Source organism: Primulina tabacum, chromosome 7 (genome assembly GCF_025594145.1).
Source record: "Primulina tabacum isolate GXHZ01 chromosome 7, ASM2559414v2, whole genome shotgun sequence".
NCBI classification, from domain to species: Eukaryota; Viridiplantae; Streptophyta; class Magnoliopsida; order Lamiales; family Gesneriaceae; genus Primulina; species Primulina tabacum.
In genome coordinates, this window is record NC_134556.1 from 35,598,271 (window position 1) to 35,625,926 (window position 27,656).

Below are 27,656 nucleotides of genomic sequence, written 5' to 3' on the forward strand. Positions count from 1 at the left end.
TGCTAAGCCGGGCCTTAGCAGGAAAATAAAATCAACACCTCCACCCTCTAACTCCTCTGCTAGGCGATGCCTTAGCAGGAAAATAAAGTCAACACCTCCACCCTCTAACTCCTCTGCTAAGCCGGGCCTTAGCAGGAAAAATCAAACTCTCACCTCATCATCTCTTAACTCCTCTGCTAAGCCGGGCCTTAGCAGGAAAATAAAATCAACACCTCCACCCTCTAACTCCTCTGCTAGGCGATGCCTTAGCAGGAAAATAAAATCAACATCTCCACCATCTAACTCCTCTGCTAAGTCGGGCCTTAGCAGGAAAAATCAAACTCTCACCTCATCATCTCCTAACTACTCTGCTAAGCCGGGCCTTAGCAGGAAAATAGAATCAACACCTCCACCCTTTAACTCCTCTGCTAAGCCGGGCCTTAGCAGGAAAATAAAATCAACATCTCCACCATCTAACTCCTCTGCTAAGCCGGGCCTTAGCAGGAAAAATCAAACTCTCACCTCATCATCTCCTAACTCCTCTGCTAAGCCGGGCCTTAGCAGGAAAATAGAATCAACACCTCCACCCTTTAACTCCTCTGCTAAGCCGGGCCTTAGCAGGAAAATAAAATTCAACGCCCTCACCCTCTAACTCCTCTGCTAGGAGATACCTTAGCAGGAAAATAAAAATTCTTCTCTTCCACTCTGCTCCTCTCATCGCCGACTCTGCTCCTCTGCTAGGCGATGCCTTAGCAGGAAAATAAATATTCTCCACCTCAGCCTCTACTCCTCTGCTAGGCGATGCCTTAGCAGGAAAAATTTAACTTTTCTCCCCCCCCCCACTCTTCTCCTCTACTAGGCGCAACCTAAGCAGGTAAAATAAAATTCATATAATCCTCATAATACAAGAACAACCACGAACTTAATATAAGAACTTGGCTTTATTAAATATCAACTGATAACGTAAGACAAATTCAGGAACGAAATACATCAAAAATGAAGTAAAGATGTTCTCTAAGGTGGTAAGCGTTCTCATGCCTCTTTAGAGCCTTACCCAGCGCATTCTCCAACTTTCCTCTCAGCTCCTCTTGTACCTCCACAGGACAAAGTTACCCATTTTGAAGCTTCTCCGAATGACTCTACAACTGCAAGACTGAGCTCAAGCTTCCATGCGAATGCTCGTGACTTCTCTTTTCTTCTTCCTTCACGATTCTTTCATAACAACGACGTGCGACTTTCTGATCCCCGCATAAAACTCCAACCTCCTTCCCTACGGGAAACTTCAACTTCTGATGATACGTGGACGCTATAGCTCTGAAATCCTTTAGGGCTGGTCGCCCCAGAATTCCATTGTAAGCAGATGGGGTGTCCACCACAGTAAATGTTGTCATTTTTGTTACCCGCTGAGGCACATGTCCCAAAGATAGAGGAAGGACAATCTGACCGAGCGGCGGGATGGGATGTCCTGCCAATCCATAGAGCGGGGTGGATACCGGCTCAAACTCAAATCCTTCCATCTTCATTTGATCCAACGTGCTCTTGAACAAGACGTTCACGGAGCTTCTATTATCAATAAATATCCTCGCCACATCATAAACGCCTCGAAGGTCTTCCACCCCAAAACTGAAGACGGGGTCTTGTGGTAAGTCTGCAACCTTAGATATCTAAAAGTTCTCCAACCTTCTCCCATGTGCCTTCCGAGCTCGCCCAGAGTCTCCATCAGTAGCACCCCCCGAGATCATATGAATCATTCCTCTCGTAGGGTGGTTATCCTCATTCATTCCCCTCCTCGGTTCCACGAGCTCCTGAGGGACATCTTGACATCCACCTTCCCCTCTCTGCTCACCCATCCTCTGATTTATCCATGGAGGGCCTTGACCACGCCTAGGGGGCGAGCGAGACCTTTGTCGACTCCTTAATGAGGATCCTTCTCGTCTATCCCGTGAAGATAATCTAGCACTGTACCCAACCCTTCGCGACTTCTCCCACCTCCCCGCGGGCTCCCTCACCTCCATCACCTCGTCCCGACTCCTATCTAGGGGAACATGGGATGAGAATTGTCTTCTACTACTAGTTCTGTCTTCCTCTCTTTCCCCCGCACCCCTCTTCCTTCCTCCTTTCTCCGCTCCCTCAACTCTACTTCCTCCGGGCCGGCTCTCCATCCTTCTGTACCGTTGGGCATCTTCCAAGTTTACATATTTCTCAACTCGAGCCAACAGATCATCATAGCTCAACGGAGGCTTCTTGACCAACGACTTGAAAAACTCCCCTCCCCTCAGTCCTTGTGTGAAGGCACTTATCATGATGTCAGGGGTAGCCGCTGGTATTTCCAGCGCTGCACTGTTGAAACGCTGGACAAATTCTCGCAAAGTTTCATTCTCTTGCTATTTCATCACGAACAGGGTCAAATAATTTTCTGGTGCCTCTTGCTGCTGGCAAATCTGTGCAAGAAAGCTCACTAACGTGCCCAGAAACACCCTGCACCTGACTCCATCTGAATATTGATGTAACATGGCCGCATTCTCAAATCTCCCCAAGTGTTCCTCGGGGTCAGTATGTCCATCGTACTCTCCCACATTCGACTGTCGAAAATTTGGAGGAAGTTCTTCTTCTAAAATGGCTAGTGAAAAGGGACTTCCTCTCTTGGGTGCCGGTGCTCTGCTTCCCAACTGCTGCCTCAACATCTGTATCTCCCTCCACATCTCCTCCATCTCCGGATTCTCCTCACTTGGGAGGGGTCGTGTCTCCTCCACCCTACTCTGACTGCCCTTCACATTCTCCTCTCGCTCCTGGTGAGCGGCCTGCTCTTCTGCAAACATAGACTCTTGATTCCTCTTCATGGCCTCATCCACTGTTCGGGTGATAAATTGGCCCAGCTGTTCCAGGGTCAAGTTTCCCACATTCTCATTGGGATGGGTTTGCTCGACCCTCGTCTCGTGGATGGGCTGCTCAGTTCTGGCCTCTTGACGAGGTTGTTCATGTCTCGTCTCAAGATGCGGTTGTTCCTGTCTTGTCTCAACATGAGACTGTTCGGGTTCCCTCTGAGGACGCGATGATGCTGAGGTAGCTCTTCTACCTCCTTTCCTGCCTGCCATCTCTACGTATTAACTCAAGTTTTCCCACAGACGGCGCCAAGTGATACTCACGAGAAATTTAGGGTCCGATCCACGCAAGCGTCACTAATCCAGACACGGGCTCCAAAATTACCCTGGGCCTGAAATCACAAATAAGACCGTTAGGAGGGGGCCAGGAGGGTATCCTGGCGTAGCCCCTCCGACGCTCAAGTCAGAGACTGAGGATATATGGGGGAGCAGCTAAGGGCGCTGCTGAAAATAATATAGTGAATCCAATAACTGAACACTCAAACCTGGTATTTATAGGAGAATACATGGGCTCTTGATGGGCTTGTCTTCCTTTTGAGCTAGGGATGGGCCAAGGGTAATGGGCCCATCCATGGGGGTATCAAGTAGCATGTCGCGTTATCAAAGTAGAAGAATAAAAAGTGCGATCAAAATCCAAATTTGGGGTGTTCATTTCTTGTCACATTTAGTGCAGTAAAGAGAAGGGAATGAATGAAAGAGATGGGGATTAGTGAAAGACTAGGTCTGATTCCCTAGTCAATGCATCAAACTGCTTATGAGTCGAATTCAGTCATCCCATTAAATTCCTTTTTTTGTGTGGAATGAAACTTATTTATTAATATTCCTGATCGACATGATCAGCAGAAACAGAACGTCAAAATCAGAACTTTTTTCCACATTCATGCTCGAATTACCCCCAAAAAAAAAAATGTTGCTGAACAATTCGCAACAAATTTTACTCACAATTACATGCATACGGATTATCATTCCATGCAGTGAACAAATAAGCTAAAGCCATATTCTCATATCACAACATCAAGAAGGTTGTCATCTTCGACCATAGGTTTCAGATCGATGATGAAATGATCCTTGAGAGAACCAAATCCAAAAGTCCCATCAGCGTATAGCCAGATTCTCCCGCCGGCATTCCGAGGATCCTTGGGAGCGCTTGATTCAGGACCCAAATTTGCATAGAAAATGCGCAACACATCTGAAGACGTGGGATCAGGTTGATTATATTCGGCAAGGCGTAGATGAAGACGAGAATCGTAAATATGTTTCTCTCTAGAAGAAAACGGAGGTTCGATGAAAGGTTCCATCGAAGCTGAAAATACCAAGCCATCATTGATTTTAGATGTGACGGAGTTTCCGGCCATTTTGCAAGATAACTCGCCGAAGCATATGGTATAGGTTACTACATAAAAGGTCAAGCTTTTGCCACGAGCTATACCCTACAACAGCACCGAGAAAGGATGAATTAAATTTTGCCACAGTACTGAGCTAACAAATTATATATGAACATTAACACACAGATCAATGCGGGGCATGTGAAAGTAGGAAAATAGTCAAATTCCTAATTTGGTCTGCTTGCAATCACTTGAGTTCTCTTTCACAATATTGACAACCAAATACATTACAGTGTCAAGACGTCGCGCCAATATTTCGATGGAATTGGAGTAAAAACAAAAGAAAATCGAACAAATTAAACTAAACTTTGACTAGTTAAAATATACATGTCCAAATATCGAATTAACTATTTTGCAATTTTTTCAAAAAAAGATGAAGCTACTTAAGTGAGCTAGGTTTCAAGGATCAAAATGATTTACCTTCCAAAGGCCTTGCAATGGTTGATCTGGAGAGCGAGAGTAATTGTCATATCTTTTGTGTAATTGCAAAAAGTACGAGACCTCCCATTGTAACGCGTCCATCATCCCATTCTCCCTTCGCCTCCTCCTCCTCCTTTGCCTCGAATTCAGTTTCTTCGATGACGATTCATCGGGAACGGGAACGGGAACGCTAACAGTCTTAGTGAGTGCCTCACGGATCTTCGTCATCAACCCATCTGGTGGCGAGCTGTAAACATTCTCGTACTCCTCTAATCCGTTCGCAATACTCAGTCGCCTCCGAAAATCCAAAAAATCAAGATTCTCCCACACCTTCATGAGAGCATCGTATTTTTCGGTACGAACCTCCGCTATTATCAGTTCAGTACTGCGCAGTTTCTCTGAATCTTCCCTCAACAAATCCTCCTCTGTCAACGAAAGTGTTCCATTGCTGGTGTCTAGATAAACCATCCCCTCCCCATCAGACGTAGCTGTAATCCATATGAAGGGTCTCTTTATCACACCGTAGCCACTATCCTTCGACGGCGAAATCCGCTCGATCCCCGTAAACTCTGCTCCCCGAAAACATCTTTTGTTATCGACTAACCAAATAAATTTTTCTCTTCCCAAACTTTGCTCCTCTGCTAGGCGATGTCTTAGCAGGAAAATAAAAACTCAACATCTCCACCCTCTAACTCCTCTGCTAGGTGACACCTTAGCAGGAAAAATAAATTTAATTCCCCTCATCCACTCTTCTCCTCTGCTAGGCGATGCCTTAGCAGGAAAATAACATTTTTCTCCTCTCAAACTCCGCTCCTCTGCTAGGTGATGCCTTAGCAGGAAAATAAAAATTCACTACCCCCACCCTCTAGCTTCTCTGCTAAGCCGGGTCTTAGCAGGAAAATAAAATTCAACTCCTCCATCTAACTCCTCTGCTAGGTGATACCTTAGCAGGAAAATTTAAATTCAACACCTCCACCCTCTAACTCCTCTGCTAGGCCGGGCCCTAGCAGGAAAATAAAATTCAACTCCTCCATCTAATTCCTCTGCTAGGTGATACCTTAGCAGGAAAATAAAATCAACACCTCCATCCTCTAACTCCTCTGCTAAGCCAGCTAAGCCGGGCCTTAGCAGGAAAATAAAGTCAACACCTCCACCCTCTAACTCCTCTGCTAAGCCGGGCCTTAGCAGGAAAATAAAGTCAACACCTCCACCCTCTAACTCCTCTGCTAAGCCGGGCCTTAGCAGGAAAAATCAAACTCTCACCTCATCATCTCATAACTCCTCTGCTAAGCCGGGCCTTAGCAGGAAAATAAAATCAACACCTCCACCCTCTAACTCCTCTGCTAGGCGATGCCTTAGCAGGAAAATAAAGTCAACACCTCCACCCTCTAACTCCTCTGCTAAGCCGGGCCTTAGCAGGAAAAATCAAACTCTCACCTCATCATCTCTTAACTCCTCTGCTAAGCCGGGCCTTAGCAGGAAAATAAAATCAACACCTCCACCCTCTAACTCCTCTGCTAGGCGATGCCTTAGCAGGAAAATAAAATCAACATCTCCACCATCTAACTCCTCTGCTAAGTCGGGCCTTAGCAGGAAAAATCAAACTCTCACCTCATCATCTCCTAACTACTCTGCTAAGCCGGGCCTTAGCAGGAAAATAGAATCAACACCTCCACCCTTTAACTCCTCTGCTAAGCCGGGCCTTAGCAGGAAAATAAAATCAACATCTCCACCATCTAACTCCTCTGCTAAGCCGGGCCTTAGCAGGAAAAATCAAACTCTCACCTCATCATCTCCTAACTCCTCTGCTAAGCCGGGCCTTAGCAGGAAAATAGAATCAACACCTCCACCCTTTAACTCCTCTGCTAAGCCGGGCCTTAGCAGGAAAATAAAATTCAACGCCCTCACCCTCTAACTCCTCTGCTAGGAGATACCTTAGCAGGAAAATAAAAATTCTTCTCTTCCACTCTGCTCCTCTCATCGCCGACTCTGCTCCTCTGCTAGGCGATGCCTTAGCAGGAAAATAAATATTCTCCACCTCAGCCTCTACTCCTCTGCTAGGCGATGCCTTAGCAGGAAAAATTTAACTTTTCTCCCCCCCCCCACTCTTCTCCTCTACTAGGCGCAACCTAAGCAGGTAAAATAAAATTCATATAATCCTCATAATACAAGAACAACCACGAACTTAATATAAGAACTTGGCTTTATTAAATATCAACTGATAACGTAAGACAAATTCAGGAACGAAATACATCAAAAATGAAGTAAAGATGTTCTCTAAGGTGGTAAGCGTTCTCATGCCTCTTTAGAGCCTTACCCAGCGCATTCTCCAACTTTCCTCTCAGCTCCTCTTGTACCTCCACAGGACAAAGTTACCCATTTTGAAGCTTCTCCGAATGACTCTACAACTGCAAGACTGAGCTCAAGCTTCCATGCGAATGCTCGTGACTTCTCTTTTCTTCTTCCTTCACGATTCTTTCATAACAACGACGTGCGACTTTCTGATCCCCGCATAAAACTCCAACCTCCTTCCCTACGGGAAACTTCAACTTCTGATGATACGTGGACGCTATAGCTCTGAAATCCTTTAGGGCTGGTCGCCCCAGAATTCCATTGTAAGCAGATGGGGTGTCCACCACAGTAAATGTTGTCATTTTTGTTACCCGCTGAGGCACATGTCCCAAAGATAGAGGAAGGACAATCTGACCGAGCGGCGGGATGGGATGTCCTGCCAATCCATAGAGCGGGGTGGATACCGGCTCAAACTCAAATCCTTCCATCTTCATTTGATCCAACGTGCTCTTGAACAAGACGTTCACGGAGCTTCTATTATCAATAAATATCCTCGCCACATCATAAACGCCTCGAAGGTCTTCCACCCCAAAACTGAAGACGGGGTCTTGTGGTAAGTCTGCAACCTTAGATATCTAAAAGTTCTCCAACCTTCTCCCATGTGCCTTCCGAGCTCGCCCAGAGTCTCCATCAGTAGCACCCCCCGAGATCATATGAATCATTCCTCTCGTAGGGTGGTTATCCTCATTCATTCCCCTCCTCGGTTCCACGAGCTCCTGAGGGACATCTTGACATCCACCTTCCCCTCTCTGCTCACCCATCCTCTGATTTATCCATGGAGGGCCTTGACCACGCCTAGGGGGCGAGCGAGACCTTTGTCGACTCCTTAATGAGGATCCTTCTCGTCTATCCCGTGAAGATAATCTAGCACTGTACCCAACCCTTCGCGACTTCTCCCACCTCCCCGCGGGCTCCCTCACCTCCATCACCTCGTCCCGACTCCTATCTAGGGGAACATGGGATGAGAATTGTCTTCTACTACTAGTTCTGTCTTCCTCTCTTTCCCCCGCACCCCTCTTCCTTCCTCCTTTCTCCGCTCCCTCAACTCTACTTCCTCCGGGCCGGCTCTCCATCCTTCTGTACCGTTGGGCATCTTCCAAGTTTACATATTTCTCAACTCGAGCCAACAGATCATCATAGCTCAACGGAGGCTTCTTGACCAACGACTTGAAAAACTCCCCTCCCCTCAGTCCTTGTGTGAAGGCACTTATCATGATGTCAGGGGTAGCCGCTGGTATTTCCAGCGCTGCACTGTTGAAACGCTGGACAAATTCTCGCAAAGTTTCATTCTCTTGCTATTTCATCACGAACAGGGTCAAATAATTTTCTGGTGCCTCTTGCTGCTGGCAAATCTGTGCAAGAAAGCTCACTAACGTGCCCAGGAACACCCTGCACCTGACTCCATCTGAATATTGATGTAACATGGCCGCATTCTCAAATCTCCCCAAGTGTTCCTCGGGGTCAGTATGTCCATCGTACTCTCCCACATTCGACTGTCGAAAATTTGGAGGAAGTTCTTCTTCTAAAATGGCTAGTGAAAAGGGACTTCCTCTCTTGGGTGCCGGTGCTCTGCTTCCCAACTGCTGCCTCAACATCTGTATCTCCCTCCACATCTCCTCCATCTCCGGATTCTCCTCACTTGGGAGGGGTCGTGTCTCCTCCACCCTACTCTGACTGCCCTTCACATTCTCCTCTCGCTCCTGGTGAGCGGCCTGCTCTTCTGCAAACATAGACTCTTGATTCCTCTTCATGGCCTCATCCACTGTTCGGGTGATAAATTGGCCCAGCTGTTCCAGGGTCAAGTTTCCCACATTCTCATTGGGATGGGTTTGCTCGACCCTCGTCTCGTGGATGGGCTGCTCAGTTCTGGCCTCTTGACGAGGTTGTTCATGTCTCGTCTCAAGATGCGGTTGTTCCTGTCTTGTCTCAACATGAGACTGTTCGGGTTCCCTCTGAGGACGCGATGATGCTGAGGTAGCTCTTCTACCTCCTTTCCTGCCTGCCATCTCTACGTATTAACTCAAGTTTTCCCACAGACGGCGCCAAGTGATACTCACGGGAAATTTAGGGTCCGATCCACGCAAGCGTCACTAATCCAGACACGGGCTCCAAAATTACCCTGGGCCTGAAATCACAAATAAGACCGTTAGGAGGGGGCCAGGAGGGTATCCTGGCGTAGCCCCTCCGACGCTCAAGTCAGAGACTGAGGATATATGGGGGAGCAGCTAAGGGCGCTGCTGAAAATAATATAGTGAATCCAATAACTGAACACTCAAACCTGGTATTTATAGGAGAATACATGGGCTCTTGATGGGCTTGTCTTCCTTTTGAGCTAGGGATGGGCCAAGGGTAATGGGCCCATCCATGGGGGTATCAAGTAGCATGTCGCGTTATCAAAGTAGAAGAATAAAAAGTGCGATCAAAATCCAAATTTGGGGTGTTCATTTCTTGTCACATTTAGTGCAGTAAAGAGAAGGGAATGAATGAAAGAGATGGGGATTAGTGAAAGACTAGGTCTGATTCCCTAGTCAATGCATCAAACTGCTTATGAGTCGAATTCAGTCATCCCATTAAATTCCTTTTTTTGTGTGGAATGAAACTTATTTATTAATATTCCTGATCGACATGATCAGCAGAAACAGAACGTCAAAATCAGAACTTTTTTCCACATTCATGCTCGAATTACCCCCAAAAAAAAAAATGTTGCTGAACAATTCGCAACAAATTTTACTCACAATTACATGCATACGGATTATCATTCCATGCAGTGAACAAATAAGCTAAAGCCATATTCTCATATCACAACATCAAGAAGGTTGTCATCTTCGACCATAGGTTTCAGATCGATGATGAAATGATCCTTGAGAGAACCAAATCCAAAAGTCCCATCAGCGTATAGCCAGATTCTCCCGCCGGCATTCCGAGGATCCTTGGGAGCGCTTGATTCAGGACCCAAATTTGCATAGAAAATGCGCAACACATCTGAAGACGTGGGATCAGGTTGATTATATTCGGCAAGGCGTAGATGAAGACGAGAATCGTAAATATGTTTCTCTCTAGAAGAAAACGGAGGTTCGATGAAAGGTTCCATCGAAGCTGAAAATACCAAGCCATCATTGATTTTAGATGTGACGGAGTTTCCGGCCATTTTGCAAGATAACTCGCCGAAGCATATGGTATAGGTTACTACATAAAAGGTCAAGCTTTTGCCACGAGCTATACCCTACAACAGCACCGAGAAAGGATGAATTAAATTTTGCCACAGTACTGAGCTAACAAATTATATATGAACATTAACACACAGATCAATGCGGGGCATGTGAAAGTAGGAAAATAGTCAAATTCCTAATTTGGTCTGCTTGCAATCACTTGAGTTCTCTTTCACAATATTGACAACCAAATACATTACAGTGTCAAGACGTCGCGCCAATATTTCGATGGAATTGGAGTAAAAACAAAAGAAAATCGAACAAATTAAACTAAACTTTGACTAGTTAAAATATACATGTCCAAATATCGAATTAACTATTTTGCAATTTTTTCAAAAAAAGATGAAGCTACTTAAGTGAGCTAGGTTTCAAGGATCAAAATGATTTACCTTCCAAAGGCCTTGCAATGGTTGATCTGGAGAGCGAGAGTAATTGTCATATCTTTTGTGTAATTGCAAAAAGTACGAGACCTCCCATTGTAACGCGTCCATCATCCCATTCTCCCTTCGCCTCCTCCTCCTCCTTTGCCTCGAATTCAGTTTCTTCGATGACGATTCATCGGGAACGGGAACGGGAACGCTAACAGTCTTAGTGAGTGCCTCACGGATCTTCGTCATCAACCCATCTGGTGGCGAGCTGTAAACATTCTCGTACTCCTCTAATCCGTTCGCAATACTCAGTCGCCTCCGAAAATCCAAAAAATCAAGATTCTCCCACACCTTCATGAGAGCATCGTATTTTTCGGTACGAACCTCCGCTATTATCAGTTCAGTACTGCGCAGTTTCTCTGAATCTTCCCTCAACAAATCCTCCTCTGTCAACGAAAGTGTTCCATTGCTGGTGTCTAGATAAACCATCCCCTCCCCATCAGACGTAGCTGTAATCCATATGAAGGGTCTCTTTATCACACCGTAGCCACTATCCTTCGACGGCGAAATCCTGTATCCCGTGATGTAAAAAGAACACCATTCGAAGAGCAAGAGAGGGGGAGCTGACAACGGTAATCCTGTGGCGTCGTAAATGTAAATCCAAAACCTGATGAGGGTCTCGTAATCTTTCAGCAAGTTGAAGAGACTCTTGTAGGAAATCTTGCCGCCACCCCATTTCGGGATTTGCGTACGGGAGCCCCATCGTCGGGTGCACTTGAGAAGCCAGAGCCGCTCGTCGTTAGTGCAGAGAGCAGAGAATTTCTTGGAAGTGCAGGCGAACGCCTTGAGATCTTTTCGGTTGACGAATGAGAGGACGCGAAGTTGCGCATCCTCCGGGAAATCACAGAATGAAAGTTGAAGATCCGATTCCATTTCTTTCTTGGGATATTTGCTCAGGCTTTTGACTGCTGAATTTATATAGATAATCATCAATGCCCCCCAAGACTTAGATGTTCTACAGATCAAAAGTTTGACCCAACACCTGCGAGGAAGATCATGAATATTTATAATATTTCTATCTCTACTTGAAATTTTATACTATATCAGTTTAACTAACCCATTTCTTAAACAAGTTCAACTAATTCTAAAGGTATAGTTTTGGAAAATATTCTAATTTATTTCAATATTTTAACAATATTAGATTATCAGAAATAAAACAATATTTGAACTTTTAGTTATTGAATCAGCCATCAAAATAAATGTTTGATCACATCGTAAAAGATAACATATAAAGGAAATAATATTATAATAATAAAGTAATGGGGTAAAATAATTACAAAATAGATATTTTAAAAATTGCCATATAGTTCTTTTGAAAATTAATAAGCGAATTACATGTAGTTGTGCCATGTTTAGCGAATTAATTAAGTTTAGTTAAATAATATATTATGAAATTAATTAATTATATGTGTGTATGTGTTCGAAAATTAAATAAATTAAAAAAAATTATTTGGAGGATATGAGTTGAAAATGAAATAAATTAAAGAAATAGAGTATTTGGTAATATTTAGAGGATATGGGTTGGAGAAGGTGTTTGAAAATAGAGATCATGGATCTCTATTTTGGAGGATAGAGGATGAAAAATAGAGGATATGGATTGGAGATGACCTTAGAATGGAGCAGCATGTGTTCCCATTTTTCCAAGTTGATGTTTTTTAGCTTTCGTAGTTGTCAAGTTGATTTTTACGACGAGATAAATATGATTATAAAACGAATCAATTTTATGAGACAAATTGTACGATCGAGTGTTTATCATTTTACCAAAAGTTATAGTTAGTAGTAATGGTGCAACTCAAATCTTTTAAACCGTACAGCAGCTCAAGCACCACGGTTCGATCGCTCTACCAAGCAAGGACAATTATTACACCCAACACATATCATATTCGCAGTCGGACATGAATATTTCATTCCTAACATTCCAGCGCACACAGTTTTCAAATGATTTTGCAGGCACCTTTGGTTGTCCTGATTAAGTTTAGATTGTTTAGCTATCATTGATCATAGGTGTAGACATGCTGTTCGTAGTTCATACCAAGCCAAATGTCCGAATATATCAGTTACACTATTTCCAATCTTGGTTCTTATCATATCATTTTAATACTAACGCATAATTTATTATTTTACAATCTTCTCGTATCAATCAATCACATCATAAAATATTGAATGAACTTTTTTTAAAAATAAAAATATAATATATTGTGTCATAACACACACAGAGATATATATATATAAGTTAGTTATTAAAAGAAGTTTAACCTTAATAATAGTATAATTATTAGTACACACTTGTACGCATGGTGTGTTTGTACAGTTGTAATAATTATCTAAACACAATAATTTTCGTTATTTTCAGCTTAATGAATTTTGTATATATTTTTTAAAGAAAAACTGTACATTTAGTTTTGTAATTTTGTCACTTTACGATTTCGATTATGTAATTTAGTCACTTTGCGATTTCGGTCCTTTATAATATCAAATTTTAATTTTAATCATGCATATTCCGACTTTTTTTGGTAATTTTAATCTTTTTCATCCAGAGTGTTGATGTGACATTACACATATCACTCTCATATCAGCATTGCATTGGTGTCACGTTAACGTCACTTCGAATAAATGAGAAAAATTACCAAAAAATAAAGATGACAGGCTAAAACTAAAAAGTGCATATGCATGAATCTTAATTTCTATATTTTAAGACAGCGCCACTCAAACTGATGTGGGTCTTTTTTGTTTCGTGTTGTAGGGGATATGTGAGGACTCAGAGCTTAGATTTTTATCTGGTGACCTATGATGACATTGGGGGTATTGCTTGCTGTAAGGTTAGGGAGTTTTCAAGACCTCTTACCCATCATGCCCCAGTATTTTAAACTTCGAGTACCAGTTTTATCGAGTCTCCATTTTCCCCAGAAGAAGATCATATATACAATTTTCGCTTGCATCTTTGTCCGGCTGTTGAGGCAGATCAAAGTTGTGACTATTCGCAATCTCCAGATGATAAAGCTGTCTCACGCATGCTTTATATCAACTCGAGTTATGGCTTGGTCATTCCAGATTTAGCTGGAAATTCAATAAATTCTCAGCAGGTTGAGGGATTAATTTGGCAGTACGAAAGTGGGACATTCGGCTTTGGGTTTTTTAGAGACAGTTACATTATAGACCTGAAACATATTGCAAAGAATGGCCGACTTGCTTCTTGATACAATAGATACTTTGAATCGTTGATATATCATCCATCCCCTTGTTGGGGTTAAATAAAACATGTGGATCCTTGCCTTAGGATTTGATTTTCTGTGTACTTTATACTGTTCTGTTAACTAGTTTAGTCTTGCCTTGTTCTTCAATGTAACATTTATCAATAGAAAAATAGTACCATGATTTTTTTACGGTGCTCTGCAATTCTGTATCTAACTTGTTTCTCTTTCATTTCCTAGAAATTGATTATCTTGTTAGACCTCTTTTTCTTAATGGTGGAAGGATTAACGTATTGTTGGACTATCTTCAATAATTTGAATTTTTAGAAGTGGATTTTGATATGGTACAAGAGTCGAAATCATTCCTGATCTTAATCACACGAAAGCCAAAACAACATTTGAACATTCCATAAACTCATGCGATGGACCAAAATTATGATTCAAGAAGCTTCACACACACAAAATTCGTAACTTTGAGAATCCCACTGTATGTATTATCAAGCTTATAACTCATTCTTGGTAGCAGAAACCGAATTGGGTCGAGGAAGTTATAATTAATACTGATGAAGAGAGGACACACGACAATAAACGGGATACTTTAAGATTGGATTGTTGTCAAGAGTTACTCATGATCACCTTCAAGCTGGCTCAAGTTGCCTTTCTCCTTGATAAGTTGAGTATGGTGGTGTTTGCAGTAAAGGCGTCCCTCGTGTGCTATGTAATTGGATGGACTAATGACACATCCCCCATGGCTGCACTTGAAACAGCTCTTGTGGTAAGCTATTCCATTCACAGTCACCTGTACAAATTTATGCTATGATCTCAATATATTGTTTATAAGGAATCAACACATTACTTCCCAACTCTTTTATATACATACATCTAAACGACAGATTTTACCTTCTCAGTAGGGTAGGCAGTTTTCTGGCAGGCCAGGCATTTGTCTCTTGTTCCAGCAAACATACTTGAGACCTTATTTGCGTTTGGTTTCTGCAACAAAATTGAAGATTCTTACCACATTATTTAAGTTGAGAATGCCAAGCATCTAACAACATCCCAGGAGGAGCTAACCCCTCATTTTCTCGGGGAACAAAGTGTGTGGCAAGTACTTATCAGAACAAAATCCGTAAGGTTATGCTTGGATCGATGAATTTGACATGATAAACTTCACTAATATCAAATTTTTCGACTTGCGTGGATAGACAAAATTGAAACGATTTTCAAATCTACTGTATATCAAGTTATGCAATTTCTATAATAATTGAAGTGGATTTCAAACACACCTAAAATGGGCTTCATTTGAATCCATCCCTTAAATCCCTCACCAAATCAAATATCTCTCTCCAAATCAAATCCATCAATCAAACTGCAGCCTAAATGATTGTTCTCGTGCAATTCCAATATGCTTGACCGAACAACTCCCATCCCACAATGGCTACAACTTACAACTAGCAGATACGAATGTGTAATCTTGCCTCTTGTACAAATTATAGTATCAAATGTTTACTGCAGCAGTGAAAGCAACCCAAGAATTCACACAAGACAGCGGTTTGTTCGAATCTACCTAGTGTCCGAAAACTATTCAAACAAACACAAGACAGCAGGTTCCAATTGTTCATCGATCGAATACATGTCGTCTTAGTGTCCACATATCTAACTTGAAAATTATCCTCTAAGCACATCAACAAGCATTCTCAATTACCTCAATGTTGCCAGGCTTCTCCGGTTTCGCAATCTTAGGTGTTCCTGATTAACATAAGTACAAAATATGAGTTGGTGCAAATCAAAAAAATGGAACTGACTATATGTATAAATTTGTCAATTACCTTCAAAGCTTTTGTCTAGACTGCCAGTTCTCTTGAAGAGCTGATCAAAGTGTGGCCTACAGTACAGAACTCCCTCGAAAGAATTGTAGTTCGCCAGCTGCAATTTTACATGTCACCACAAGATTGTTAGCAACATAGCTGAATCTTTACACCATTAATTCGACAATTAGGTGCTCTGGACTTGATCTGCAGCAGATCCATTGAAGCAACTTTTATATCACAAATTTCAGATCAGCCAAAACTTTTATACTCAAACATTAGATGGGAATTGTTCTTTGTCGAAAGTTCAAACTTGTGATTTCTTCCAATCAAATCTTTAAGTTCCATCCCTGATCAAGAACAACCTATTCAAAGAGATCTAGATGCCCAACCTCATCCAAGGATCCAAGATTTGCAAACAAAAAAAACAAATTCAATAATCTAAACACAAACCTTGAGAGTCCCATGGCAGTGGTGGCATCTAAAGCAGGCTTTATGATAGATTCTATTATCTGCAGTTAACTTGTCCACAAGATACACAGTCTTGTCACATGCCATGCATTTCTGGGTAGTTCCTGCAAATGCCATGGCCGCAGCAATATATGTTTTTTGGTGCACTGTGTGTGTGTTCTGCTGGTGAAGTCTGAAGATAAGAGGAGGGAAGGGGACAGAGAAATATGAAGGGGATTGTGGAGACCAATAAGCAATCAATTTGTCTTGTTTTCAAGCTCCAACCACCTTTACTTTATTCTTTTCCCTACTTTTTTCCCCCTTAAAAAATCTTAAAAAATCTATTCCTTTCGTCTCACCTCCATAAATTAATCTAAATTATCTTTCATTTTAAAATTTTCAACATTATGTCATATCATTGCATAATAAACACCATTCTCAAAAATTTATATTCACTTTAAATACTGCTCCACTGAAAAGAAAAAAAAGGCATCTTTTAAATTAATGAGATTTCATTTCTAAAATAGAGTTCGAATCATATATTTCGTCTCAAATTTAAAATCTTGGTATTAGATGTCTACAAATCATCACATTAATATAATGTTTCACAATTATCGAGTTGCAATCTTTGTAAGAACACATACATGAGCAACAACCAGCAATAATAGTTTTTCGGATTTATATTTTATTTCATAGTGTTGGACTTATGTATCGAGCTTGGTCCATTTGAATGAGAAATTGGACAAGCTTGTGGATGGTAAGTGGGAAGAGTCCCACATAAGAAAAAGAACATGACATTGGTGAGCTTATATTGACTTACACTTTGTGGAGGTGTAAGAAAGATTGGTCAAGAAGCTCTCTCTCGCGCACGTCGGTGCGGGGGGTGTAATTCATGGGCCCGATTTGCAGTGGAAAAAGGCTTGACTTGTGTGCAAGCGTATGAGCACGACTTGTGTGCGTCGAATGTCGGACCGATTAAGGCAAAATTTCCCATCAAGGTTCACCTGGCTTTTGCTATATGACTAGCTGACCTTTGGCCTTTCGGATGACCAACAATGACTGTTCATATGGAACCGGAGTGTGCCTATATATAGAGGCAACCTAGTCCTTCAAAAACAGAACCAACACACTCTCTTGCATTCTCATATTTTCGAAGCTCTGCTCTGTTGTCTCGGCTGCTGCTGTTTCAACCGGCTGCTGTTCCTCTCTTGTTACTTTGTCCTCGTGATAAAGTTCAGGTACTTTTCAGTTCGCCATAGTAGTGCCTCGTGCTAGGGTGCTGCTGATTGTTCCGTTGTATCCTGGGAAACAGACGTCCGAGTTCATCCTCGAAGCACATACCGGAGGGGACGAATCTGTTTTAAGAACACTGTATTTCATATAGGCATCGGTTTGATTTATTTGAGCATTGTAATACTGGTTTGTTTCGGTTTATTGATTTGTTGGTTTTACACATATCTGTCCTGTATCATTCGATAAATTTTGAACAACACATAGTACTGATAATTGTTCCTTACAATTTCAATGAAACCACAAGCTTTGTAGGAACCCACATTGGTTGTCTATTTTGACTTTATTTTACAAGATGTATCACCAAAGGACATTGTTGAATATTATGGAAATGGCCCACATTTGGATGATATTTTACATCACATACATTTTTTATTATATGATATCCACATAATTAAATTCAAATGTGTTCTAATTAATTTTGCTTTAGTTACCAAGTACGTGCATCAAATGCATTGATCTTTAACCTTATCTTGATCTGTATAATAGATACGTCTGCCCACTTAACCTAATATAACTGCACATGTTTTCATAGATACATGTACTTAAGATTTGAAATACGAGGAGTCGATGGATTGTTTTTATAGGAAAATTTCAATAATCTAGATTTCATGTATGCAATTATTCTAATTTTCTTACAAGAAGATAAATGCTATGTTTTCCGTTATTGTGCAACATAGACATACATTTTAAATAACGAGATTTTCTCAACCTCTTAAATTGCTCACATTGAAGAGGTGGAGGACGATATATGAAGCAATATATGGTTTTTAAATTCAAAGAGATAAGTGTGATATTCAGTTGCACTTGCAAGATATGCATTGCATCATAATGATTGAATTAAATAAAAAATTAAGTTTTCAACATCATCTCTACAACATCATCTAATCATCGAAAAAAACACGAGATCAAGTTATAAATGATGACATCATATCATACCAACTTCACCACATCATGATACATCCTCTTGTGATTTATTTGCATAGATAAAGTGTTTTAAAATTATAAAATATTCCACATTTATGTTACCAATGCACAACTTTCTTTTATTAGAATGGTAGTTGATAGATTCTAAAGATAGAAAATTAATTTTTTATGCATGTAAAAATAGGAAAAAGAAAGGGACATTTATCTAATGCATGAATCTAGTCATACATACTCACACTCTTTTATGAAAACGATAGAGATTTAACTTCTTTGTCTCACTTCATATTTGATTGAAGTTTTACAATAAATGAAATTAAAGAATTTTTATGTTATCTTTTGATTTAATATATCATCATCTATTATCATATTTTACAAACTAAAAGTTGCTTTGATGTCTTCCACATCATTGGGTAATCAATATGCATGCTTGCTTTCATTTTTAAGTCGATTTTGTATGCATTCTTTCATTATAGAATTTTCTTTTTTAAGCATGGAATGCATGATCAAGAGAAAAGAGAGGTTATAAACTCTAGCTAATTATGAGAAAAACTAGATTGAGATTCCAATAAAATATATACAAATATTTTAAAATCCGAAATATTTTAAGCTTCGTTATTATAATTATTTATAAAACAAATATTGAGAAACGAATATTGAGGGCATTTGGTCTAGTGGTATGATTCTCGCTTTGGGTGCGAGAGGTCCCGAGTTCGATTCTCGGAATGCCCCTTTGTTTTTACTTTCTATCTCTCTTTTTTTCTTTACCTTTTTTTTTTGAAAAAAATATAAACCCTAACCTTCCAATGAAATCGAAAGGGGCTTAAGCCTCTTTCTGCAGCTGGAATCTTCCTGTTATATACATAAACCTAACAGAAATTCCAATCGGAACCCGTTCAAGATTACCTTTTTTACCCGAAAGAATTTGTGCATGTAAAAGAGGAAGATGGTGTTCGGTCAGGTGGTGATAGGGCCTCCAGGCTCCGGCAAGACGACTTATTGCAATGGCATGTCTCAATTCCTGCCACTCATCGGCAGGTAACAGTTGAAGTTTCTCTGAAGGACGATAGATTTATTCTTTTTTATTGCCCATGCATTTAGAATCTCAAAATTGGATTGATAAAATTTATAAGTTGGGTTTTTATGTTTAAATCTTTTCTTTAATGGGTTGCAGGAAGGTTGCTGTGATTAATCTGGATCCTGCGAATGATTCTTTACCGTATCCAATTCATTGGTTTTTCTTCGGTATTTTAGCAGCTTGAAGTAGAATTGCGCACTGTCTGTGTGTTTGTATGTGTTGTGATTGTCAATGAGTTGTATCCTTAACGAATAAAGATATGATTGTGCTATAAACATCGAGGAGTTAATTAAACTTTCCGATGTCATGGCTGAGCATTCCCTTGGTCCTAATGGAGGTAAGTGCATTATTCTTTGTTTTAGCTTCATCTGTTTGGAAATGTTTTTGTTCTTTTAATTATCCAATACTTTCATATGATTCTAGTTAGGTGCCTTTCGAGGTGCACTGTAAAACTTTTGTTGGGCAAAATCAGCTTCAAGTTCCTCTTTTGATGTTTTGTTTGATGGATTTGGACATTGCAACTCCTTAAATTGAATTCTTCTTGTTTTTCCTGTTAAATTTTTGGTTCCAAGTTATTTGTAAAATCATTTATTCAGCATTTGGGAATGTGATTTGTATTACATAATGCCTTGATCATTTCAAAGTCTGTAAATGACTATAAAACTGCTGTTCAGAAATGACTTCGGATGCAAAATCTTTATTCGGACTAACAGATTTTCATGGTTTTAAACAAAAAATGTGCTTGATTTGCTGAGACCTAAAACCTACATGCTACTTTGTGCTTTTTTTAAGATACCTCTAACAACTTTTAAAAAAAAACTTGAAAACTAGATACTGCTCATCTTCAAAGTAATCCCCCACCTTTTCTGGTGTAGAGAATATTTATTGCAAAATGATTTTTTCTTTCTGTAATTTGTTTTCATTTGGCTTGTAAATATGTGTGTCATTTTGATGAATAAGATCCTGAATCTGAAAAACAGTTTACCATGTTTTATAGGTCTTATTTATTGCATGGACTATTTGGAGAAGAACATTGATTGGTTAGAATCCAAACTGAAACCCTTGCTCAAAGGTCGCTATAGTCTTTAATTTTTCTTTTTGATGCATAACTACCCATATTTGGAGTTTCCTGCCTGCAGCAGATTTCTGAATGATTCTTTGATTTATTTGGCTCGCCCCTTAATGATTGTTATAATGGAAATAAGGAATTTCATACCATATAATCTTAGTATATTATCTGGTTTGTTTTTCATTTAGTATATTCGATTCAAGTGTTTACAATGTGGATCAAACTTGAATTAAATCTTGACCATTTCATTGGGTCTCTGTCACCTGGCATTGACAAAGACAAATAAGAGTAAGTAGTATTACATTTTAAATGTTTTTGGCTGCTACTTATCACTAAAAAAGAACAGTAGATTTTGAGTCGCTTATTTTTTAAAAATATTTTGGCTGCTACCTACTGATCACTAATAAAAGAACATTAGATTTTTTTTTATCTCAACCCATAAAGGATTCTTGACCATATTTCGTAACTTTTGGTGAAGCTAGAATATATTCTTGTTCTCTTGTTTGTGGGTGGCAGGAAAAATTTAACGCTTGAAAGCATGTACGTTGTACCTTGAGTAATGATGTAGAGTTCCTTGATAATTATTATGGGTAGTTCATGGTAGATAATCTAAAAGGGGGTGAACTATACCATGAAAGACTTCTTGTTTCTTGGCAAAGTTTAAAAATAAATCGAGTAGCAAATAAATGCCTAGTAATTGCATGAATTCATTCTTTAAATACAAAGTTAAACTTCTCTTCATGTGATTATTATTCACTTGAGTTAGAAAATTGAAATTATTTTACATACGCATAAAATGCTTCCAATACGCATCATAAGTATTAAATATGAAATACAAGTACAATGAAAGAAAATGCAAATAAATATACAACTCTATAGAGGTTTGAAGGCTGGATCTTTCCACTCTCTTCTTTTGTTTGGGAAGAATCTACGAGATTGACTACTTACAATTGATGTTAATTAGAAATTACTTTGTCTACTCCAGCTGACACTTTTCATGAGTTATTTAGCATGATCACTACTTCACTAGTTAAAAGATTAGACAATCACTTGGGCAGTTTTGCATCCGACTTTAACTCAGTTTAGTGTTGTAGAGCTTTGCACAAAATTCTTTCAGTTCAACGGCTTTCATGTTGTTTAAAGTCTATATAATAAGACCTCACTCAATTAATCCAATAAGTTCATCTTTTTCTTTTTCTTTTTTTTGGCTTTATAGTGGAAAGGAGTGTTTATTTGTGTAAACTCTTTGATTTGATCTTCTTTATTTTCTCATTTGTTCAACCTTCTTGTTTAGGCCTTCAAATCATGAATTTGTAGGTTTAAATGATAAACCAGTCCCTAGAAATGATAATCTAGCCATTGTTAGACACAATAAATTTACAGTTGGATAAACTTTTTGAAATATTTGCACTTCCCCAACTGTCAAATATATGTCCTGGAAATCTGTCTTGAATCCCTTCCATTTTTTGGCCTTGGGTACTGCTATTTTGTGAATTTAAAGTGTCAACATAAAAGTTGTGCCCTTTCTCTTTGTTTGCACTGGGATTGATAGATTTTAAATCCATTAGTTTCAAATTCCTGAATTGTTTGGATGAAAAAAATTGAAGTGAATTTCAGAATCTAATGTTAATTTAATTTGAGATTCTTGAATATGTTTCTGCTAAGTACTTCCATAAAAAAATGTTTCCTTTCTCTGTTTTCGCAGATCACTATTTTCTCTTTGATTTCCCTGGCCAAGTGGAACTCTTTTTCCTTCACGAAAATGCAAAGAGAGTTATCATGAAACTCGTGAAGAACTTAAACCTCAGGGTGTGTCTTATCTTCCTAGTTAATTATTACTCACACTCATCCCCATTAAATTCATCTAAACTTTGAATTTAGTATGCAAATTAGGCCTTCATGGTGAGATAAGTCTTTTTTATACTCATTGACACTTGAACCAATAATTGACCGACTAGTTGATTTGATTCTTGTGTTAAACTCTTGATATGATCTCTACCTCCTGCAGTTAACGGCAGTGCACTTAGTTGATGCCCATCTATGCAGTGATCCTGGAAAGTATGTGAGTGCATTGCTTCTGTCGTTGTCTACTATGCTACATTTGGAACTCCCACATGTCAATGTTTTTTCTAAGATTGATCTTATTGAAAGCTATGGAAAGCTTGGTTAGAACTATCTTCTTTCTACTCCAGTTACATGTAAAGTTGTTTCCCTTCTAGCACATATCCTGAACACGATTTCTAACTTAATTGTTGGATTGTTTTGCAGCTTTCAACCTTGATTTTTATACCGATGTACAAGATTTATCTTATTTGCAGCACTATCTCAATCAGGATCCTCGATCTGCTAAGTACAAGTATTATTAATGTCTAAGTCATATATGCACATTTAGATTTTTTTTACTATTTTAGAAAATACTGATTCTGTTCCTCTTCTCGTTCTGTTTTTCCAATAGGTTATTTAGGAATTTTAAGGCATTTTTTCGTTACTCTTATGGGAGGCAAATTGGCCCAACTTATCAACTTGAGAATATATTTGGTCACTTTTTGTCCGTGTCGTTCTTTTCATATATTATTGATTTCATAAAGTGATGTATTGATTTTTGTGGATCGCTAACTTTATACTTGTTTCTGAATTTTTGAAAACATGTCATTTGGCCTTTGTTAACTCACAAGTCACAAGTAATCATAAGTTCAATAGATTTGGTTGATGTGAATTTCTTACGCCAAAGACTGAAATACTTTTTTTGGTGCACTGATTTCTGGTTGTCTATAATAACATTGTAAACACGTGTATTTTAATTTTTTGTCCATCGTATTTTGTAAATTCTCAATCTGAATGCCATTTTCTCGTAAAATACATAATATGCAACAAGTCTAGCGTTAGAATATTTTTATTAGATGTGTGCCGAAAAAAAATTGCATGACTTTGTTTTGTGTAATTGGTATATTAATCATTCCACCACCCTTTTCCTAATCAAGCAGTCCCTTTCTCAGTTGCATTTTAGCTGTGGATGACAATCTTCTGATGCCAAATTTGTCTAGAATTTAAGTAATTTATAGTTGGCTTCTACTCAATTTTGTTTAATTTTCTGGCACAGAGAGCTAACGAAGGAGCTGTGCGAGGTGATAGAAGATTACAGTCTTGTCAATTTCACAACTTTAGACATTCAGGTTTGTCCACATCTCCATTAATCTGTACTTATTATCCATGGTCGTCGTTCTTTCAGCCGTGATTTTTCAGGATAAAGTGAGTGTTGGAAATCTCGTTAAACTTATTGACAAGAGCAACGGATATATATTTGCTGGCATTGAAGCGAGCGCTGTCGAATTTAGTAAAATCGCAGTTGGTCCCGTTGATTGGGATTATTATAGATATCCTTTTTCTACTCGATGTTTTATCTGACTATTGGGATTTCTTAATTGCTGTCTTGATGTCTTTTTCTTTACTTGCAACTGACTAGCTTATCAATTCTTTGTATTCACAAACTCGAAATTTTCCGCCTTCATGAACTGGTTTTTTTAGTTTTTAGAGGTTGATTCATTTGTGAAGTGTGAAATGAGTAGAGTAGTGAGCACTGAGCTAGAGTAATCTCTCTCCAGTCACTTGAACGTGTTCTCTTGTTTAGTAGCAACAATCACCTCTCTATCCTTGAGGCTGCACATTTGGCACGACGATCAAACCATACACTTTAATAGATTTGAATTATGTCGTTATTACTATCTATAACTTGATGGCATTTATCTGATCTCACGATTGCAAAATTAATGTTTGCCCTCTAATTCTTCTCCTTATCATTGATTTTTTCCCTCCCTCACTTTAAATAGAAAACATCGAAATTTTGATCATCTCCGCCAAGTGGTCAGAGTGTTAATATTTGACACAATATCTTCAAAACTTTGTGTATAACAGGACATACCTTATTACCTGATTATTATCTTCTTTTACTTGGCCCTCTCTGAAATCTGATTCCTTGTATGAGTTCAATTAATGTTCCTTAACATATAGAGGTTCACAGTGGCCGCCGTACAGGAGAAGTACATGAAGGATGACGAGGTTTTTCCAGGCAATGACGACACTGAGAATCATTAAAATAAGCTGCGCTACAATCATCATCGTGCATACCTCTACGCTTTGCCGGTATATTTCTCACTTCTGAACTAAGATGCAACTCGATTGGTAGTTCATGATTTGCTGATTATGATGTTGGAAAAGATTTTGTGCTTAGCCGGTGCACTGTTTTTCCGCAAAAGCATTGGTCTATCCACAACAAATTTGTTCCTAGGCTAAAAGATTAAGGCTAAGTGAACGCAATTTGTATAAAGTTGTGCCTTTTTTTATATTATATTTAAAGACACTATTTTCATAAGATTCAAGGGTAAGTTGCATGCATGCTTGTTGTAAAACATGTCTGAATACAGAAACAGTTGCTTACTGGTAGGAAATTGTGTGGTATCTGGAATCTTTATCCTTAAAGAAAGTGTAAAATCTCGTTTGTAATATCTGTTAAGTTTCATTGAAAGGTAATAACCAAAGCCAATGTTCATTCTTGGTATATAATATTTTGAATCTATTGACTTTAATGCAGCTCACACTCTAGACTCATCTAGAGTGTGATTATTTTCCAAAAGTTTTTTTTTCTTCTAGAATTAGAAGGCAGTTGGGAAGTGTAAAGAAGGAAGAAAGAGTGTAGTCGTAGAGCACGACATTGAAAAAAGAAAAAAAGGAACTCATCCGTTCCATGAAAAGCGTGATAAACGATGGTACTTCTAGATGCCTTGGGCAAGAGGACACTATTATACAAAAACTAAATAGATATAGAAAATTCAAGTCAAGTGCACTCCAAGCTTGACTTTTTTCATATAGTTGTTATTCTTCTTTGAAGAATTAACACCTGTACAAAGTATGTTATACTAAGTTATTTTTGTATAAAGAAAACATATGGATTATACTAAAATTTTAAAATATAGAGATTCTTTTTTTTTATGAAATTTTTTTAGAAAATTTTTTAATCTTTTTTTACAATAATTTTTGGATGGCTAAAATGAGTTGGGCTCTAGCAACTTCTATCCAAAATGCAAATTCGGTGAGGGATTTGGAGATTCTGATCTCTCCATCATTTAAGGGAACTATGTGAGACTGGAAAAAGATGTGTAGCTGCAAATATGCAGGACATGAACATAACTTTATTTCTACTTTTAGTATATCTTGGTGGTTATAAAGGAAAGTGTAGCATGAAAATCAATTATTATTTTTTTCTCATCCATTAGATTTTACCATATCAGTCCGATCATCTCCAAAATTTGCAAAACATGTCCTCTATTCAGTGTGATCCTGGATTCTCTTTCTTTTCGTGCTCGTGGGATCCGGGGGACTACCACGGCTCCTCTCTTCTCGAGAATCCATACATCCCTTATCAGTGTTTGAACAGCTATCTCTCAAGCACAGGTTCGACCTCAATGAGAAAAGAAAATGGAGCACCTAACAACGCATAATCACAACCCCTTTTCTAAAGAATAGATTGAAAAAACGGTGATGTGGAGCTAAATTATATCGAAAAAAGACGGTCTTTTGTAGGTCTTATGAGATGGAGAAACTCTATGGTGCGTTACACATCCACGCTGGAAATCCCCAACACAACCCAATCCAACCTAAAGTGAGTTGCGGGTTAGGTAGACCGGCCCACAAATAGTAAAAAATATTTTTTTTATTAAAGTTAATTAAAAATTTCATTTCATAAATAAATACAATTTATACAAAATATCAATAAAATGTTTAATTATTGATTTCACAAATCTACATTATATATAAAATAATTAACACAAAATTTATAAATTTCATTAAAAATACATATAATTTCATAATGTGAAAAAATAAATTTTTTTTTCCTTTCAAGCCCGAGAGTCAACTCAAGCCCGCCTCAGACTGGCCTTTATGGGCCCCCGACTTGCACGGGTTGGTTCATCTAGATCTACTTCTAAATAAGTTGAAAAAATTTCAATTCAATCCACTTAAATTGTACTGTGAAACGAGTTGACCCGACTGATCCAACTCAAACTTATGGCTCAACACATATGAAACATGAACATCAATACCTCAAGAAACAACAGAAGAAAAAATATAGGTGTAAGATCAGCTGATAAGAAATCGAAATGCTATTAGATACATAGAAATGCTATTAGATACATATCTTGCTATTAGCCTCATTTCATTAAATGAGGGCCGACCTAAGGAATTCAATTCAGAATGGTCTAGAATGGCGTGAGAGTCTAGGTTTTAGCTATTCAAGAAAGCTTCATGCATATATATCTATAAAATCGAAGGTTACACTCGAAATCAAAGTATTTAGATCCATGAGATTTGAAGAAAAAAATCTGAAATGTCCAATTAAAATAATTTAGAAATAATCAGTCGATTATTTCAAGAATTCGTGGTCAAGTTGTATTTCTTGATATTAATTGATAATTAGCTTGCTGTCATAAATATTGTGCATTGTTTTATTGGACGTGTAGCGACGTGTTTAGCTTAAACCATTAATTAATGATTTGGTTCTTATAGACTTGGGACCGACTCAAACAAAAATCACCGAACTTGATGGACATTCAAATCTTATCTCATACACGATCTGTCAATTTTTTTTCCCTAAAAAAATCTATATTATATCGTTTAATTGAGGAACACATTCCATCTGAACTAGTAAAAGATACACACGCATTGCATTTGTTATTATTATTTTTAATTTGATCAAATAATGCAAAACAATTAGCACGAAATTATTTCAATTTAGAAGAGTTGTTCGATTTTAAAAAAAAAATTGTGTTTAGATTTTTTTGTGTGTAAAACATGAAATGAATTGAAGAGGTTTTTAGTAGGATAATTATGAAATTAAATATTTTGGTGTCTTCTGAAGTAGCTACTATAAAGGTCTCAAACTTAATAATATATTACAATTAATTTATATTTTTTGCCTTTAAAATATTAGTTTAAAACTTTTTCAAAGCATATTTCACTTCCCATTGTAAATTTAATTTACATGTAATATTTAGAAAGAACAAATTTTAATGCGCTATATTAGTGTTAAAGTATGTAAGACAGGGATAATTTTCACCATTTTCTATATTTATATTAATATATCATTATAAAAATATTAAATTTCTAAAATCCATTCCAATATATATCTACAAACTTACATAG

The 27,656-nt window shown here is 38.6% G+C and overlaps 4 protein-coding genes and 1 non-coding gene across 5 annotated transcripts; 2 read left to right on the plus strand and 3 right to left on the minus strand.

The window, feature by feature from the left end:
* Positions 1–3,450: 3,450 nt before the first annotated feature.
* Positions 3,451–5,211, minus strand: LOC142550903 (F-box protein At3g12350-like). The gene is made up of 2 exons (XM_075659945.1): positions 4,667–5,211; positions 3,451–4,291 (listed from the first exon to the last, which is right to left on the minus strand). Exons 1-2 carry the CDS (start codon positions 5,132–5,134, stop codon positions 3,863–3,865), a joined length of 897 nt encoding a protein of 298 aa, XP_075516060.1. The 5' UTR covers positions 5,135–5,211; the 3' UTR covers positions 3,451–3,862.
* Positions 5,212–9,400: 4,189 nt separating this feature from the next.
* On the minus strand, positions 9,401–11,630 carry LOC142551497 (F-box protein At3g12350-like). Its single transcript, XM_075660767.1, has 2 exons — positions 10,617–11,630; positions 9,401–10,241 (listed from the first exon to the last, which is right to left on the minus strand). Exons 1-2 carry the CDS (start codon positions 11,583–11,585, stop codon positions 9,813–9,815), a joined length of 1,398 nt encoding a protein of 465 aa, XP_075516882.1. The 5' UTR covers positions 11,586–11,630; the 3' UTR covers positions 9,401–9,812.
* A 2,598-nt stretch (positions 11,631–14,228) lies between these two features.
* On the minus strand, positions 14,229–16,387 carry LOC142551498 (LIM domain-containing protein WLIM1-like). The gene is made up of 5 exons (XM_075660769.1): positions 16,105–16,387; positions 15,673–15,769; positions 15,549–15,592; positions 14,747–14,836; positions 14,229–14,645 (listed from the first exon to the last, which is right to left on the minus strand). The coding sequence occupies exons 1-5, from the start codon at positions 16,237–16,239 to the stop codon at positions 14,469–14,471; spliced, it is 543 nt and encodes a 180-aa protein (XP_075516884.1). The 5' UTR covers positions 16,240–16,387; the 3' UTR covers positions 14,229–14,468.
* Positions 16,388–18,975: 2,588 nt separating this feature from the next.
* Positions 18,976–19,047, plus strand: TRNAP-UGG (transfer RNA proline (anticodon UGG)). The gene has a single exon. It is a non-coding gene; the product is annotated as a tRNA-Pro (tRNA).
* A 31-nt stretch (positions 19,048–19,078) lies between these two features.
* LOC142551499 (GPN-loop GTPase QQT1) lies at positions 19,079–24,964 on the plus strand. The gene is made up of 10 exons (XM_075660770.1): positions 19,079–19,353; positions 19,490–19,534; positions 19,651–19,730; positions 20,391–20,465; positions 22,168–22,271; positions 22,471–22,627; positions 22,731–22,818; positions 23,563–23,635; positions 23,706–23,836; positions 24,479–24,964. The coding sequence occupies exons 1-10, from the start codon at positions 19,262–19,264 to the stop codon at positions 24,552–24,554; spliced, it is 921 nt and encodes a 306-aa protein (XP_075516885.1). The 5' UTR covers positions 19,079–19,261; the 3' UTR covers positions 24,555–24,964.
* The last annotated feature ends 2,692 nt before the right edge of the window (positions 24,965–27,656 follow it).